Consider the following 18,289-nt stretch of genomic DNA (forward strand, 5'->3'; position numbering starts at 1 on the left):
TCTCACCAAGAGCTCAACTCTAACTATTATCCAAATACTGCTTCTATGCTAAAAGACACTGGGGGGTTAAAAGTAGAACCACACTGCGAATCAAGAATAAATGAACATGGAGTTCACCTGATAAATTAACAAAAAGAAAAACTCCAGTGTTCAGGATTAATGCAATACTGTCCAGCATACATGCAATCGGTAAGGGCTTTACTCCCCACAGTTACTTTCTGAAAGTTCCCATCCCACAAATAACTCTCCCTCCTGGAGTTAAGTGATACACTGAAGAGAGGAATGACAAGTATGGCCCAGAGGATGCAAACATGTGGAAGAAGGTAGCTGGTGAAGCAGAGAGAGGCAGGGGGAGGATGTGCTAGATGGTAGGGGAAGGGTAAACAAGAAGCCTGGACTGCAGGGTGAAGACGCCTATCAAGACTATGACAGGAGAAACTTCATTAAAAAAAAAAAAGTCGTGCCCATTAGGATGGTAACTATCAAAAAACAAAAACAAACAAACAAAAAGCACCCAAAATAAGAAAATAGTAAGTAATGTGGGGATGTAGAGAAATTTGAACATTTCTACACCGATGGTAGGTATGTAAAATGGTGTATCCACAATGGAAATGGTATGGCAGTTACGTGAACTACCGTATGATCCAGCAACTCCAAACAAAATTAAAAGCAGGTACTCAAAGAGATATTTGTCCATCCATGTTCATAACAGCATTATTCACAATGGCCTAAGGTCAAAGCAACCCAAGTGTCCACCAATAATGAATGGTTAAAACAAAATATAGTATATCCATACAACAGAATATTATTCAGCCTTAAAAAGGAAGGAAATTCTGACACATCACAACATGAAAGAAACTTGAGGATATTATGCCAAGGGAAATAAGCCAGTCATAAAAGGACAAATATTATATGATTCCAGTTATATGAGATACCTAGAGTAGTCAGCCTCACAGGGACGGAAAGTAGAATGGTGGTTGCCGGGGGCTGGGAGGATTGGGAATGAGTTTAATGGGGACAGAGTGTCAGTTTTGCAAGATGAAACGAGATGGATGCTGGTGATGGTTGCACAACAATATGAACATACGTAATATCTCTGAACTATATACTTGGTTAAGATGGCCAATTTTATGTTGTGTGTATTTTACCACAATTAACCTTTAAAAAAAAAATAGGAAGATAATTCTAGGAAAAACCCTCACAGGCAACTAAACACCAGGTATTTCTGAGTAAACCTTTTGAATGAGGGTCATTTTGTTGTTTGTTTGGCTTCTTCAAAAAAGAAAATGAATAAAAACACATCAGCACTTGAAATGGTCCTCCTGGGAACAGAGCTCAGAAATATAGGAGAACAATGTCCCAAGACAAAAGACTGGGGCAGTTAGCATGGGAGGAATAGGTTGGATCCGCCCTTTCAACAGAAAATATCTGACCAATAGGCACGTGGGCGGAGACAGCCAACAAAGATTCAAAAAGAAATCTTGCCCTCCTCATCCATCTGACTTTTCGTGGGGCTGCAAGTCAGGATCAGTTGAGACTCTGCTTTTTCCTCCCATATCAGTGAGACGGTTCCTAACTTCCTCTTCCCATGGACCCCAGATTATTCTGAGCCTGAGATTCAGGAGATATTCAGAAGAAACTTCCATTCAGACGATAGAGTTTGAAGAGTGCACGGCCCATGAAAAACAATTGAATTAGAGCTTCCCTCTAAAACCAAAAAAAAACGTGAATCGGTGTGAGCCTTTTTCTTCTTAATTTACCACAAACAGGTCTTTAGAGGCAAGACTTAGGCAGAAGACCACAGCAAGGAAGCCATTCTCATTGTTGTTTTTGTTCTGTTCTGTTTTGTTTTGTTTTGTTTTGTTTTGTTTTCAGAAAAGGACTTTGGATTTTTACACTAAAACTTAATACATCCTCCTCCCACTCTGCACGCACACACATCTGCACACAGAAGGAAGGCTCTGCCGGAGTCACAGCAAGTTCTGCTGGGCTGTGTATTGGCTGGGCTTTTGGGAGAGGGGTGTGGCTGCCCAAGAATTCACAAAAGCATGCTGAAAAGACAACTGAAAATAAAATTAAATTTATGTTTCTAGAGAGATCAAGGATGGAGTAATTTAGCAGGGGAAAAAGAATTCCCAGTCTGGGGCTAAGTCTTAGGAAATGAAGAACTAAGTCTCTATGGGGGCCGCCCTATTGTAAAATCCAATGATATTCAATTAAAGGGCCACAAGGTAGCAAAAGCTATTTTTTATAGTTCAAGCAGCCTATTAGAAACTGAATATCTGCCCGGGATGTAGTCACATGGGCCAAGTGAAAGGTCAAGTTGTTTTGGGTTTGAGCTAGAAGTCTATCCAGTCAGTGCGGTAACATGACATATCATGTCTCATCAGGATCAGAAACTCTGATTGGCCATTGATGAGATCAAGGGCATTTCTGGGATGAGATTTTTCCTTCTCATTCTTTTACATGCCTTTGATTCATAAAAATTGAATTACAGCTGAATAATTACTTGTTAACTGCAGTTTGGCAGGCAAATCTTGCAAAACCCTGGGTTCATCAAGGAAAAAATAAAAAGGGTGTTTGGTGGTGAAAAGTTTGGAAACCACTCTTGAGCTTCCTCTCTCCTCCCCTGAACATGCACAATTTCAAGGGAATAAACAGGGAGCCAGAGTGGATCGTGCCTGTTGTGTGAGAAAACTCAGAGAGAGACAGTGTAAATTAACTGCATCTGGTTAGACTGAGTGTGAGGGGGAGGAGATAATTAGTTGGCATTATAGGAACAAGGGCAAAGAAGAGAGTTCTATATTTATTCAGAGGAAATCCAAAATAGACTACTTTGCACCCGTTTGGTGCTCCTGGGTGATCCTGACATCTCCAAATCAGCAGATGTTGAACCCGGGGACCAGATGTACAGCTCAACCAAGCCCCTGATGACACAAACCACCCATCCCACCTCCAATAAATGGAAACCTGACTTCATTCCCTTTCTCTTCCACAAATGAAGGGAAGAAGCCTCAGTAAGCCCAAAAGACATTCAGGAACAATAAGACCAGATTCTGATGAGGGAACAATATCTTAAACACAAGCCCTACAATGATATGCCAAACAAATACATCTGTTTAAAATAAAATGAGTTCTCTAAAAACCTGACACGTATTTCAAGTGATGCAGAGACATCACTGGGCTGTTTTATTGTGCATAGAACAGTAAAAATAAATGCCACAGTCACATAAAGCTCCATAACATGCAGCCAGATACAGTTTCCACCTTCTTGGAAGAATTTAAGGTATTCTAGCACAAACAATGAAAGCCTCCAATATGAAAATCTTTTCCTCCATAGATGCAAAGTAACTACTTTCTTTTGTTCATGTAACACTTGTATTATGTAGGAAGAAAACAAGCAAATTCAGCTTCATCCGTGGGTGCAGGTTCTATGTAATTTCTTACAGTGAGAACTGCTGTTAAGTGCAGAGTCATTTGAATGTGCACTTACGAGATATACAGTGCAGCTTGCCATTTATGGGTTTGCAAACATTTCTAAAGCTGGTTTATGGGGTGTTTATTACAAGAAAAGATGTAACAATCATGAGGTGAGAGTACTTTCTTGAAAGGGCAGCAAAAGTTAGTGAAAAAGACTAGACGGAGACTAGGGAGCTCAGTGGACTTGCTGAATAGGACTGGATCTGTGTCCAGGCTGCTCTCAGCCTTCGAATTCCCCCTGTGGAGCCAAGGGCATCCTGGGAAGTTGGGTAATCATGTCAAATGCAAGCAGCACACCCAACTCATGTCAGTTAGGACAGAGGTTGCTGGGAGAAGGCAGCTGTGGCAGTGAAAGGAGCACAGGCCTAGAAGTAAAGACAGCTGTTTTCTAGCGCCAGCTCTGCTCCAACAAGCTTGTGTAAATGTGGGCAACTCGTGTTACGAGGATTCAGTCTTATCATCTATCAGAAGAGGAAGATGGCTGGTCTCAAAGAGTTCTTACAACTCTTTAATTTGAAGCTTCTATGCACTTTCAGGGAAAAAAAAATTACATGTAGCTCCCTGAAATTGGTCTCTCCTGAACCTCTTAAGATGGCAAGTCATCATACATATCCCGCAAACATTTTCTATTTGGCCATCATCCTCTTCCAAGCATCTTAGACAATACTGCAAAACTGCCGTGGCTGTTTTTGTAGCCTCCTGAAACCTACAGAAGCAGGCAGTACCCTCCAACTCCCCCCACGACCAATCGTACTATTGAAGAACAGAGATGCTGAGTGTTTTGTCCAAGGTCAGAAGCTAGGACAGAATCAGAATTCCAGCCTCCTTGTTCCTAGGGCTATCCTGTACTTTCCACAAAGAAACCAAGCTGACTTTCTACAAAGAAACCAAGCTGACTTTCTGGGAAGAATGCCAGAGGTTCCATTCTCCCAACTGAGAATTCATTGGAATATTGGAATAACAACTTCGGAGACTGTGGTCTCTCCAATCCATTTCAGGACCTGGCTAGAAACATGAAAACCCAAAGAAAGAAGCAATAGGGAATTATTCCGTTTTTTAACGAAAGAGAAAAAATTAGGGGTGGGAATATGGGATTTCTTAAAAATTACATGATTGCTGGAAGTTAATTTCATATTTCTTCGTTGGTTTGTAAGTTCTGTTTCCAATCACAAAAACAGACAGCTGAGGATGCCTAAGTCACATTTCAATGAATTAGCATCTTGTCCCAAAGAATCCTTCCCACTCGGAGTATAACACAGAACCCAGAATGCAATCCTCTGTGGTAGAAAGGAATCTCCCGCAATGCGCTAGTTTGTCATAATCCCAGAAACTGTAATCTAAATCGGAAGTCTTCAAGCCCAGCAGCAACAGAGAATGATAAAGGGGTTGCCACTTAACTTGGGGCACACTGCCTCTTCTAGGAAACTGACTGAGGCCCTGCCCTGCCAGATAGGAGAGATGGCATCCTTGAGCGACCCTTACCATCCACACATTCCTTATTGGGCTGAGGCCAGGGCACCTGGAAAAGAACCCCATCATAGATTTAGAGACACATGTTCAAAAAGGAAAGTTCTGACTTCTTCCAAGAAAGGCCAACCAGAACAGGAAAATACATGTTGAACTAGCATCATGCCTTGAAGATAAAATGAAACCAACATTACGGCAAAGCCCAAGTGATCAGCACTCAGAGTTGAGATTCATAAAGGAAAGAATCCAGAAATAATAATAGTTTCAGTCACTTTTTCCCCCTACCTGTCGATGATGACAGGGTCTGAAGGAGTCTCGTTTCGGTTTCCACAACTTTTCTTTTCGCAACACCGACTGTAGATGGGGAAAGAAGCAAAAGAGTAAAAGAAATTTGTTAAAAATCAAGAAAATGCAATGAGCATACATTGTAAGAACGTTCACAAAAATGAATATGTCTTAGGTCGCCTCTTCATTATCAGCCGCTCGAGAGCAGAATTTATGGCCACGTTTAAAAACAACTCTAAGATACTCATTCGAAACCCAAAGATACTCATTCAAATTCTCACCCTATGATTTATAAACTGGGTAATCACAAGAGCCATATTTGTAATCTGAAACATAGACAGTTGGATTTTAAGATCTGGAGGTTATTTTTTAGCTCGGTGATAAGTTATTTTATAACTGTGTATTTTAGATCTTTGTGTCTTAATAAATATTTAAAGAAACAGGGCAAAGGAAAATGTATAAAATAGACCCCAACTAGCTGCCTGGATTATTATCAACCTTATTTATATGACATCTTTCTCCAGAGAACTCAGTGGATTTTACAAACATTTATTCATTCAGTTCAGTTCTATCATTTTCTAAAGATGAATGAGGAAAAGTAGAACTATGGTGTGTACATTTTAAAATAGGAAAAAAATAAGGCAAGGAGCTATAAAATTATAGTTCAAATCATTTTCACCCTATCCAGAACAGAAATAGGGCTAGATGTATAGGTCCCATCTTAAAAGCCCTGCCTCCCAAGCCTTGCACCCAGGAAAGTGCTGGGTACATGGTACATGATGGAGAAATACAAGAGAGACAGAAGAAGCCCTAAAACAATTACAGCAGATAAGAAGGACATTCTGAAGGACCTGAGCAGAGAGCAAAACACTCCAATCCAAGGGCACCTGTATAAAAGATGTAGACAAATGTGAAAAGGAAGCCTAGCGGCGGACAAGCACTGGAAGATCACCTCCCTGTGTTGCCCCACTGCTGCTTGTCAGGACAATGGACTTCTGAATACCTCTCAGTTCATTTCAAACACATGGTCCACCACTGACCACGGCTAGTTAAGGACATAGCCTTGACGTGGCTTGTAAGAAAAGCATCACCACATATTAGACATATTAGAATATGTCTAATAAACATTAGCAATAACAAAACTATGTGTTTTGTTATTGCAAAGCACTGCCGTTCGCACAACAGTTTCTCTGGAGCTTAAGAGTGATGTGGCCCCATAGAAAAATGGTTAAAGTGGGAATCAGAACTCTGGTGCCTAATCCAACTCTGTCCCAGACCAGCTGCATGATCTTAGTCTAGTCTCTTTAACCCCTCTGGGTTTTGCCTCCCTGTAAAAAAAATGTTGCACTAGGTTGTCTCGAGTCTCTTCTAAGTTCATGAGGCTGAGATTCCCTGAGCACCCTTCGAAAGTGACAACAGGGTAAGGAAAAGAGAAAAAGCGTGTGGCAAAAAAAAACAAAGGCCGAACACAGCCCAGTCATAGATTTGCTTTCTGGTTCTCTGCAGTCTATATGCCCTCTTTGATCTTCAACAGAATTACAAACAAACAAATATTTTAAAACTTTTACAGCCTATCCCTCTCATCTAGAGACATGTGGATTATTTGGTGAACAAATCTACCGTTCTCGAAAAAGTAACATACACTTGAGAGATGCTAAAAACAACTTTCACCGAATGGGCGAATGAGGTTTTAAGACATGTAATCAAATTAGTAAGAAATAAAAGAAAAAATTAACTCAACTTTCTTAAATATCAGAGTTTGCCCCTAGGACTTTCTGAAATAATATTTTGCCTTTGAAATTATATTAGTTCTTTACTTTAAAATTTTCAATCCATCCCAAGATTAACACCAATAAAAATGCTGGCCAGCTGCTCTCCTACCTCCCAAAGCCCTGACTCTTCCCAGCTCCTACCCCCACCCACGTCTCCTTTTCCTATTGTTTATGTCAATACAATACCTTCACAGCTCAGGCAAACCTTTTTTCCTAGCAACACAATTTCAAAATACATACATGCTAATTACCTAAGCCTTCTACCTAGTGTCCCCCTTTGATATCGCCAGCATGTCGACCTAACCCAAAACGGAGTTTGATGCTGGGTATGATTTAATTCCAAGAGCATAACAGAATATGCCAATCTGTTTAGTTTGAGAAGGAATGATTCTGAGGAGGCCGAGTAAGTTTGCAAAGTTGTTCAGCTGAATTCAGCTGCTTTCCATGGGGATTTTCTCTGGAGGAAAAGAAAAAAACAGATAAAAATGTAAGCTCGATGCCAGTATAATACGGTGTGAGAAATGGACTCAGGGAAGGAAATTATATTCAAAGAAAATATGGAGAAACTTCGAGACCCAATCTTCCATTTTCCAACAGTAACATATTTAAGGATGATCTATAATAGCCCAGAAAAGATGTAGAAGACGCTTACTTGGCTGTTGCACTATCATAATAGTAAAGTATAACACTAATAGGAGTGGGTTGTATTTGCGCCATTGAGCCCTCTTTAAAATTTCTCTGGGTTAGCCAAAGCTAATTTTTTTTTCTTTTTTTAAAAGAAAAAGTCTCATCAAGATGTCCTAGTTATTCTTTATTTGGTTTCTTAAATGGCATTCAGTCCCCATGCCAGCAATATTAATTAACATAAGCAAAGGGAAGTAGGGAGGGAAGACATCTATGATCCCCTATTTCCCAGACAATTGCTCTGTGATCAGGTATGTGGATGGTGGGTGCGAAGGAACTGGGTCCCTGAATTACTCAGATAATAAACCCAATCCTCCCTTCCCTTTGCTGTGTGGACAAAGCCTGAATGACCAACTTCAGGTTCAGCTACTTTATCTGAAAGGCTTTTTAGGGTTATTTCCTAACAAGCACGTCTCTAAGTCTGAAGTTCCTGATAAGTATTTTTAAAAACCGAACAAGACTAAAAAAGGAAAAGAAGAGAAAAAGTTAAACAAAGAGAAGAGGAAACTGAACTTGGCACTGGGTTAAGATTGTGTCCCCAGCTTCCACGGGGAGGCTCAGAAGTGCCCCTTTTTCCTAATGAATGAAAATGAAAGCTCTTCCTCTACTCCTCGGTTTGGCTTGGTTTGGTTTATTTTAATCCAGTGCCTATTTGAAGAACCTTATACCTGAAATATTCTCAGTTTTCATACAGACCTCTTTTATCCTCCCTATCTCTTTATGGAGTCTTAGGAGAAAGAGAAAAAAATCAAGCTGGGGATGAGGGGTGGAGGAATATGAGAAATTTTATCCCAATCCTGAATCTTACCTGCACTTTTCAGAAAGGGAGAAAGAGGGGAAAGGGCTGGAGATGAAAAAAAGCCCCGGCCACGGACATGGGATGTCCAGTCAGCCAAACTGCTCAAGACAAGCGAATGTGCCCCTTCCCCTCCAAAATCGTTTTTAAAATTCAACCCTCAACTTTCAAAAATCTGTCTCTAATTTCAAACTCAAATAAGCGCACAGCATGGCGGCTTTTGTTTTGTTTTCTTCTCCCCAACTCCTCCCTGCGATTGCATAACAAAAGTGTCTAAATTCACACCATCTGGCCGATAAAGACACTGGCCCCACTGCCCGGCTGGCCCATCTGATTAGGGCCCTGTCTAGCCTGCGCCTTGTGGCAAAAAGTCACAGCTGTGGGGTTTGCTCGCGCTCAATACAACTCTGTTATTAGCCAGCTGTAGGCCTTGAGACGACTTCTGTTCAAATTATAATATCTTTTAACCCTCTGAGCATTGAGGGCACAGGGGTAGCTGGCAGCGACATAACAACTAGATTTCTCCTTGCTAATAATTGGCAAAATGAACTAAAGCAGGGAAGGGGGGAGCAGAGACGGTTGGAGAAGTGAGAAAAAGTTATTGGTAAAGAGATTTATTTTGCCCCCACCAAAGCTAAGCACCAATTTATGAGTTTTCTGACTAAAGATTGCAGAACATAAAACCATTCGAGGAAATTCCCAGGTAACGCCGAGCAATGAAACTAAGCGTGTGCCACAACCACTGAGAAACAGGGCATTCGATTCATCCCTCAAGCGTTGACTCTGCCATAACTGGCTCTTAAAATGTGGAAGAAGGAACTTTTCCCTCTTACTGGAAAATCAACCAGCTCAGACTGACACATTGAATGAGAACTTCCTTTTCAGATGCATCCAACATTTACTACTACCCCAGCTCATCTCCTAACACACACACACACACACACACACACACACACACACACACACACACCAGACACTGCACCCATGCAATGGATCATTTATTTACTCATAATTAATATTTGTTTTAAATTCTAGTTTGGGAAGAAAATAGCAGAGATTCTTCTCCCAAGTCTCAAATGCAGAGAAGTTACAGTACATTAAAATTTTATATTGTGTTACTAATGCAGACTAAACTAGATCCTTTAAAAATTGATGCTGCTACTTAAACAGCATAAAATGAGGAGGATTTGATTGGGCTTAAAAATAAAAATGTCAGCTTTAACTACAGCTATGTGGTACGTGCAAGTATTACTTAAAGTGATAAGTATAATACTTCAGTTTGGGTTTTTAGTTTTTTTAAGAAGATAATCTATCCAAACAAAGACTTTCAAAAATATAAAAGAGGAATAAAAAAGAGCCCTTCAATTAGCCAACCAAATTAAAGTGTTCTGACGATTTAATCTAGATATCACATATAAATTTATCTTGGGTTTGTATTTTCTTTCTGAACAAATCTAACAAGGAGCCTTAGGATAATGAAGTAGCTATCTGCTTACTCCATCGCCCAACACCTCGCGCATCTACTTAGGCAAGGAAGCCCCAACCTGCTCAGCTGAGGCCACTGGCAGAACTTTGCATTTGGCAAAGTTTGTTTTTCTAATACTTGGTCAAAACCAAAACAAACATGTCCGATTGGTATGTTTCTTCCTGAGTGGGTTGGGAGGGCAATGGGGCTGCCAGAAGCTGACCATAAAATGGTCTGAACTACATCAGCCTGCCTGCAGTTACCCAAAGCTAGCAAGTCTGCAGTGGGAAGGCATCCTCTGAAGCAACAGCGGAGTGAGGAGGAATTGAGGCTTTCTCCCCAATGGGAGATTTTGAAGGGAAAAACATGCGTATGAATAAACATCTACATTTTTATAATTTTGAAAGCACCACTTTTTCCCAGTTTCCTTTTTATATCTTTTCTAGTTTGCTGTGGAGTCCCCAGTACCTGGCACATATCAGACACTGAGTAAATGTTTGTTGAAAGAATAAACGTGTGGATAAATTTCTTCTAATTTTTTATTTTCTTCTAGTCAAGCAGAAGAAAGAACTCAAAATGGAATGGATTGATCTCTGAAAAGAAGATGAGAAAAGGGGCAAGAATTCGAGAAGGCTGTACTTCTCACGACTTGGCCACCAGAATACAGCTGTTGCTCCAGACCCCAGATCGCCTGGATTGGGTCCTCTCCCCCACCCCCACCCACTGGCGGGTAACCCCACTTATCTATCTCCCCACCCCACCCCACCCCACCCCCCCACACACACATACCCCTCCATAGTTCCTCCTAACCTAAGCAACTCCCCTGACAGGAGAAATCACCAGAAATCGCTGGAGAAGCAACGCCCTTGGAGGAAGGAAATGCCCCCTCATCACAGACAGGTGCCTCCGCTGGGGACAGCAGGCCACCCCTGAAACGAGCCACTGGACCCGCTGGTGGTCCCTCCCCAGACTTTGGGGTCCTTCCAGTGCTTTGACTGGTAACGTCGCAAGTGTTCCCTCCTGGAAATCCACCCCGAGCAGAGCGGACTGGACAGGCGGGAAATGAGCCTCAAGTTCTGAGTTCCAGCTGAGGCTGGAGACCCGTTCAGGGAAAGTCCCAGATCCCAAACTTGTCTGGGGGCTGCCCCGCGCCTCCCCGGGCTACCACCGTAGAGAGGAGACTCCTGGGGGTGGAATCCTGCGTGGTTCTGGGTTTCCCTTTCGAGATGTTCGAAAAGTTCTAGTGAATCAGCCCCGCTTCCCGCGCGCCTTCTGTTCTGTAAGTCGGTGCCCCGACGCCCACGATCGCGCTGGCCCCTTCCCCCTGCCCCGCTTGTCTGCGCAGCCTGCAGAACAAAGCGGCTCTTACCTGCACATGACTTCGTGGGTCAGGAGAACTCGGCACATTTCCGGATTCTTATTTTGTCCCTCGTAAGCTATGGGCTGCGAAGGATTGCGGGGAGGGGGGGGGAGGGGGAGACAGGAAGGGAAAATGTGGGGGGAGTGAGGGGGGACAGAGAATAGGGACTTAAAAGCAAGCACCAAATTGGTTTTCCTCTCACTGCCCACTACTTCATTAGGAGTGCCCTCTGGCACAACAGAACCCGAACTAAGGCCTGGCTTGAAACTCAAGCGAAATAATAATAGACAAGTTTGCCCTGTGAGGACAGAGTCCTTGCAAGAGACAATATTTGGGAAAATTGAATCTCCCAATAATTGCTTCCTCCTTTCACCTCTTTGCTTGCCCTCCCTCACCTCCAGCATCTCCCCCAGCCAGAAAGAAACAGGACAAGTGGGGAGAAAAAGGGAACATTTTTTTTCTAGAGTAGACAAGGTGTGAGTTGATGTGGAGGGGCATGTAGAGTCTGACACAGGATTTCATGGAGGGTCGGGGAAGGTCACGGACAGGTGGGGAAGCCCTCCACCCCCAGAGGAAGAAAGGAGTGGACCGCAGGCCTCACCTGCTTGGTGACTGAGTCGATGAGCCTGACGTACAAGTCCTGCTCGGTGCGGACACCTGTGGGGGGGGAGGGGCGGGCACGGGGTCAGGGCCGAGGAGCCCCTCCCAGGCACCCCCAACCTATCGCGCGTGGAGTCAGGCCCAGGCAGCCGCTGGGGGCTGCGGGGGCGGGCCTGCAGCTGAGCTGTCCCGGGGGCAAAGACCACCTTCCCATGCTCCTTTCCTGACCGAGCCTCCCAAAGCCCTGCTCTCCCCAGGCCTGATGCTGCCTGCAAGCGACCTCGACAAGGTCAACTGCTTTCCTTGAAAGGGACACGTGTGGGTGCCTGGTTACAGAGGGCGCGAGTGCTCACCGTTGCTGTAGAGGAGCTGTAACTTGTAGTGGGTGCCGTTGTTGGTCTTCTCGTTGCCTTGTTCCTGAAAATACAGGTGATATTTGAATCTCCTGCTTTCCAGCCCCCCAAATGAGGGAAAGAGGAGAGAGCGAGTCCCTACACCGCCTCCGGCTGCCTTTCTTCCCCTTGAGCCGGCAGCTTTGAACAACCCACTGCCCAGCCCAGGTCAAGGGACAGGAGCTTCTACCGCAGGGCCACGTCCCAAACTTGCCGAGGCTCGCTGCCACTTGACCCTCTCCAATCTTCTGTTCCTCCTCTTTAAAAATGTCCTCAGAAGTATGATCGACTCTCCCTCCCTCTCCCCTGCAGTCAAGACAACTGGACACCTCCGCTTTTAAACAGTCCCCACCAAATCCAACCTGGCTCTGTCTGTCCTAGCGAAGCCGCAAGGCTTCTCTCAGCAGAAAGGTGAAGGGACCTGTCATATAGAAGGGAAGCATTCGGCCCTATCGCGCTGGGACCGGCGCCTCCCGGGTCACAAGCTGCGGGCCTAGGTTAGGTTCAAAAGGGCCCCCTGGAGCGCCTGCTCTAAAGCTCACAGTGTACAGCTGAGGAGACTTGAGGCCCAGAGAGGTCAAGAGACTTTCTCTTCGTCACACTGGCTTCCGTTGAGATCAAATGCAGCCCCAAACCCAGGCCTGGGTTGGGACCCCAAGCAGCCTCGGGGAGCGAGAGTGGGAGACAAGGCTGGGCCGGGAAGGCGGGCCAAGGCTGGACTCTGGGTTTCCACCTGGGGAACTACCCTTTCTGCGGGCGCCAGCAGGTGCAAAATAACGACAACAAAAATAACACGAAGAAGGGCCCGGCGGCCTTCGGTATACTTTTAAACTATACTCTAGTCAGAAGGGCGTTTGCCGCGTGGCCAGTCCATGGCCAGGTTCTGCTAATGACCCAGAGGCTGGGTGCGCAGAGCCATCAGCGCCCCCGCAGAGCGCTAGAGGTGGTGCGGGGAAATGGACCGGTTTAGTGGCTGGGAGTGAGAAGCCTCGATTTATCATCTCTGATGATGTGAGCGGAAAAGTGTCGCTAGTGACAGATGGAATCTTTAGTGCTTTGCACGGAGGTAGTTAGTAGGCCGCGAGGGGAAGAGGGGGACCTCCGCTTACTTTGTCGTTCTCCACAAAGTCTACAAAGGCGGTGCGCTCAATCTCCACCGGCTGCCCCTGCCTGTCGTAGAGCGCCAGGACGAAGTGAAAGAAGTTGGATTTCCTCAAGTTGGAGGGAGGCTGCTTCTCAAAGTGGGCCCGGGACAGGGCGACTCCGCTGCGCAGGAAGAGACACGGAGGATACCGGACACGGGGAAGGAGAGAAAGACAGGACGTTACTGACGCGCCCACGCAACACCGCAGAGGGTTGAGTCCGTGTCCCGGGTCGAGAGCTCTGTACCTCTCAGATCTTTTTTCAATTGGGATTAAGAAGAGGGGACTCCTTAAAGGAGTCACAGTGGCCACGGGGGTCCAACCTCCAGGCATCTCAGCCCTGGGCAAAGCTCACTGTCTGGTCTTTAGTGGTGACCACAGGATCCCAGCTGCGAACTGGGGCCTGGAGCAGTCCCCTGAGGCGGCTGCCCTTATCTGTCCTATCAGATGGCTGGCGACTTGGTCAAGAATCGAAGCTGGGCCCTGGGGTTTGGGGAATAAGCACCTCCGTTACTTTTAAAGACGTGACCGTTTTCCTTCATCTTCACTGGAGTTACCTGTCCCGGAGCTACTGCCCACAAAACCCCCATGTTATTACGGAAAGGCGGTGGGCGAGAACCCCCTGGGGGCGGGCGGAAAGCCCTGAGCCCAAGCCTAGGTCCTACTGGGAAAGAGGCCTCACCTCCTGTTTCCCTCGCTCTTCCGAAAAGCTGCGACCAGGACAGTGGCAGGGCAGAATCTCAGCGACCAGTATTAGGGATCGCGGGCCACCGCGAACGGCCTTATACTGGGGACCCTGAACCCAGAATTGCTGAGCTTGGAAAAGCCAAAATGTTATTAAAAGGAAAAGAACGTCTTCGGCTGGGCCCGAAGGGATCCCTGCTCCAATCGCATCTCCGGGCGGCGCCAGCCAAACCCGCTGACCACGAAACCCATGTTGGAGGACCCATGAGGCGCCCTCGAGCGTATGGTGCGCGTGCACACACCTCCCTCCCCACCTGGGGTGGCCGCGGACAAACCGGCCGCCAGATCACCTTTAACAGGAGAGTCGGGGCCCAGGTGAGAGCGCAGATGGCCAGAGCTGCCCCGCGGCGCTGCGGTCTCTGGGCCTCGTGCCCTAGGGCGCGAGCACTTTTCACTCTTGAAAGGTGAATTTTTGCTAGAATCCCCCCATTCGAGCTGCCTGTTCCAACTTTAATAGGTATCTGATCCGGGAAAAGGAGGAAAGTAGGGGCAGTGTCTTTAAGGAGCTCTGCTAAGGAAATGAGCCGCGGAGCCGGCTCTGCGGAACTGCCTAATGTCCCTCGGCCTGCAGCCCAGCGAGCCCCCAAACGGCTGCGGAAAGCCGTGGCCGCGGCGTGAATGCGGTCTGCCGGAGGGATCCGGGCGTGTCCGGGTTCCAGCGGGGGGTAGGGAGCCGCCGCCCTCCCCGGTCTCCCGAGCGGTGCGACTTTTGCTTCCTCTCCTCCAAGGGTGGCGGCTGGTTCGCTCTACCCGGGACGTGGCCTGCTAGGAAAGGAGGAATTTCTCGGAGGGATGTCGGGACTTAGAAGGGGATGACCAAGAGAGCAGATAGGAAGACAAGAGTCGTGAGAAGAAGTTCGTGGGCTCTTTAGGGGTAAGGGGCCTTTCTCTCGCAGACAAGGTCGTGGAGACCACAAATCTCAGCTCAGCGGTGGTGATGAGGGAGGGGGACCAGAACATCTTCGCGCGGTGGTACCCTGGACAAGGCGTTTACCATCTCAGCACGCGGACGCTTAGAAACAGTCAATTTCAGAGACTAGCAAAACTAGAGGCTGGTGATCCCTGTATTTGCGGCCGTCTTCTCTGCTCGCCTTTCTTCTTCTGCGGCTCCTTCTACTGTTACTCCTTCGTCTATTCTCTTTAATCTCTTCTCTCCCCTCACCCCGCCTCCGTGCGTCTGGCCCACTGTTTTATCTCTGCGCGCGGAACCTCCAGCATGCCCCCTCCCAGAGCTCCGGGCCGCTTTGCCTTCCTAGGCAGCTGCTCCGGCCTCTCCGGCTCCTATCGCCGCCGCCGCCATCTGCGCGCCGGGCTCCCGGCCTCCAGGAATCTACCCGCAAGATGCGGCAGGAGAGGCGCTCGCAAGCGGCGCGGCGGAACCCAGGAGTGGCCCGGAAGCCGGTTCTCCTCTGCCCGCGGCTGCTGCCAGCTCCGGTCCTCATGCTCCGCTCTGGACCCAGCCCACCTCGCAGGACTAGGGGCTAAGCTGCGAGGCGTTGGATGCTACTTTATTTGTCCTCCCAAAGAATGGTCTGTGGGGAAGGAGTAGGGGAGAAACGCAACGACCCAGGCAGTTCAGAAACTCGAGTGTTGGCTGCGGGGTAAGTGTTCCCCTGACTACGGCGACCTTCCAGCCCGAGGGCGATCCCCAGCGCACGGGGCCAGGGAGACAGATTGGGGGAGAAAGAGATAGAGCGAGCGAGCCGGGGGTGGGGGCACAGAGAGACAGTGAGAGCGAGAGAGGGAGAGGGAGAGAGAGGAAGAGAGAGAGAGAGAGAGAGAGAGAGAGAGAGAGAGAGAGAGAGAGAGAAAACGAACGAGCTAGAGACTTTAAGAGCATAAAAAATTGTGCGGCCGGCTGGTTACCTCTGCGCCGCGACATTGGCGTCCACCACGCCGACATTCCGGACCCAGGACCTGACCGAATCCATCTCGGCGCCCAGCGATTTCTCTTTCAGAGCTGGTCCTCTTCCTAAAGTATCTTGAATCCCAAACATTTAAAACGTCTGATCTACTGTCTCTTTAAAAATAAGAGTTACAACACTGTCCTTACTGTTCTCAACGCTGTCACCAAACCGTTTCCTCCAAAGCAATCCAAAAAAGGGGGAGGGGGTGGGAATCAAGTGCTGAAGTTTGAGTTTCTCTTGGGGAGGAAAAAAATAACCCGTCCTTTGCTTCAGGCGTGAGATGCGGACTGATGTAGTTAAAGTTTGGGTTTTATCCTCCGCAAGTTCAGATCTGCCGCCTCAGGCCCTCTGTCCTAAGTCTCTCGCATCCTTCCAGCGGCAGCGCTGCCTCCAGAAAGTGATCACAATTTTGAAGCATCACCTGTTCTGGGAGAAACGGGAGGAGATTGATGGCTGCCTAATCTCTCCCGTTTCTCCTGGTTCCCCCCTCCCGCCTGCTCCTCCCTACTGCTCCAATTTAGAAAAAAAAAAAAAAAATCCCCAACAGGATCAGTTGTAAAAGGAAGGGGAAGACCCGGAGCCGAGAGGAGGCGGTGGCTGCCAGCACAGCCGAGCGGGGCTGCAGCCGCTCGCCGGCCCCATGAATGGGTTACTACGGTCCCGGCCTCGGGAGGCGGAGCCGCGGCCCGATAAGAAGCCTCATTTGCATGGACGCTCGGGATTGGTCGGCGCTGGGCAGGCCGGGCCGACGTCCTCAAGCGGCGCGCGCCAGGCTTGGCGTTGCCGGGAGTCCGGGAGGTGAAAGGGGACAGAAAGCTGTGGACGCTGCGTCCTTGGTGTGCGTGCGTGGGATGGGGCCCCAATACCCAGCACTGTAGCAGGGAGGGTAGACTGGCCCTGCGGCCTTGGACGCAACCGCTCAGTCCAGACGTGGGAGCGGGAAGCGTGCGCGGATCCTACCTCTGGATGCAGACTTCTGTATCCTGCCTGAAAGCATATTCATTCCCAGCGCTTGGATCTGTGTGCGTGTTTGTAAAGAAGCGGAGATTGTGACCACATGTCCTTACATTTTGTGCAAATGTTCCCCAGAATAACCCAGTTCCCTGAACGGCTCTCCCAAGTCTCCTGGAGTCACATGGTGACACTTAGATTTTGTGTGCGGTTTACAAGTTGTCGAGATAGGAGGGTGTATGTATGAAAGCGGGGCGGGGGGCGGGGAGGTAGCGTGGGGACGAACAAGGCTCAAGTGCTATTCAAATAAATAGTGTCGAGGAAACAGTCAAGGAGCTAACGAAAATAACCCCGGGCGGATGCAAGCGAGAGTCGCACTCGTGCGGATGAGAGGTTGCTGACATATCGTGGCAGGCTGAGTGCGAGAGCTGCCTGGAGTAGTCCCGGGAGCCCCCTTCACCCTCCCCACCCAGTTCTCGAAGCCCGGGGGAGCCAGCAAAGGAGCTGCTGAGAGGCAGCGGGGAGTCGCGAAAACTTTGCCCAGGGCGCGCGGTCGCCGCAGTGCCGGCCGCAGGCTGGCCGCAGCTCCGCCAAACAGCTGAAACCCTAGACGGCTTTTTAACTACTCCGGGCAGCACCGCGGTGCCTATTAAAAATCCTCCTGGCTGGGTGTTATTTTCTTGCTTCTCCTTTTGTATTCTGATCTGTGCATAGATCTGCTGCTGAAATCTAGAACACCAGCGCGAAAACAGATTTGAAGACAATGAATGCAAATCTGTGCTCAAAGACCATCTGCCGTGGAAGAGACAAATCAGCTGTTCCGCCGTTCGAGCGACTGCGCCAGAGCTTCCCGGCCTCATTACTGAGAGGGCCCTGGCGAAAGCCTGGATAACATTCAGGAGACTTTCCCCCATTCAGGACTCTAGTTTGAGCGTGAATTAACTCTCGATCAGATTCCTTAGGTGTAGGTGAGCGCTCACAACTGAACTGTGAGAGTTTGCCGCTAGAAGACATAGCGCCTGGCAACTCGTTTGCCTGGGCGTACAGGAAGCTCGCCCTTTCAGAAAATGCCGCTCTGCTGAGAAAGGGACCCGTCTCCGCCTCCGATCTACCCCAGGGGCAAACCGCGACCCCAGACCATGGAGGCGAATAGCGCTCAGAAAGCGCAGGTCTCTGCTGCGGAGATTCGCTTCAAAATATGGGGAGAGGAAGGGTGTGTGGACTCTCTCTGCACAGACCCGGGG

At 47.8% G+C, this 18,289-nt stretch overlaps 1 protein-coding gene across 3 annotated transcripts in view; it reads right to left on the minus strand.

Annotated features, from left to right (window-relative positions):
- Positions 1-16,459, minus strand: part of EBF2 (early B cell factor 2) — a 186,802-nt gene extending 170,343 nt beyond the window's left edge. For 2 of the 3 annotated variants that reach the window (XM_011360293.1, XM_011360295.1), the window contains exons 1-6: positions 16,054-16,459; positions 13,411-13,567; positions 12,263-12,326; positions 11,911-11,966; positions 11,319-11,392; positions 5,233-5,301 (exon numbers count right to left, since the gene is read on the minus strand). In XM_011360293.1, coding sequence (XP_011358595.1) covers positions 5,233-5,301; positions 11,319-11,392; positions 11,911-11,966; positions 12,263-12,326; positions 13,411-13,567; positions 16,054-16,184 — 551 coding nt within the window. In that variant the 5' untranslated portion in view covers positions 16,185-16,459. The remainder of the gene's footprint in view (positions 1-5,232; positions 5,302-11,318; positions 11,393-11,910; positions 11,967-12,262; positions 12,327-13,410; positions 13,568-16,053) is intronic. The other variant, XM_011360294.1, reaches the window with a different exon arrangement.
- Between the last annotated feature and the right edge of the window lie 1,830 nt (positions 16,460-18,289).

This window comes from Pteropus vampyrus, unplaced genomic scaffold (assembly GCF_000151845.1).
Source record: "Pteropus vampyrus isolate Shadow unplaced genomic scaffold, Pvam_2.0 Scaffold53, whole genome shotgun sequence".
NCBI classification, from domain to species: Eukaryota; Metazoa; Chordata; class Mammalia; order Chiroptera; family Pteropodidae; genus Pteropus; species Pteropus vampyrus.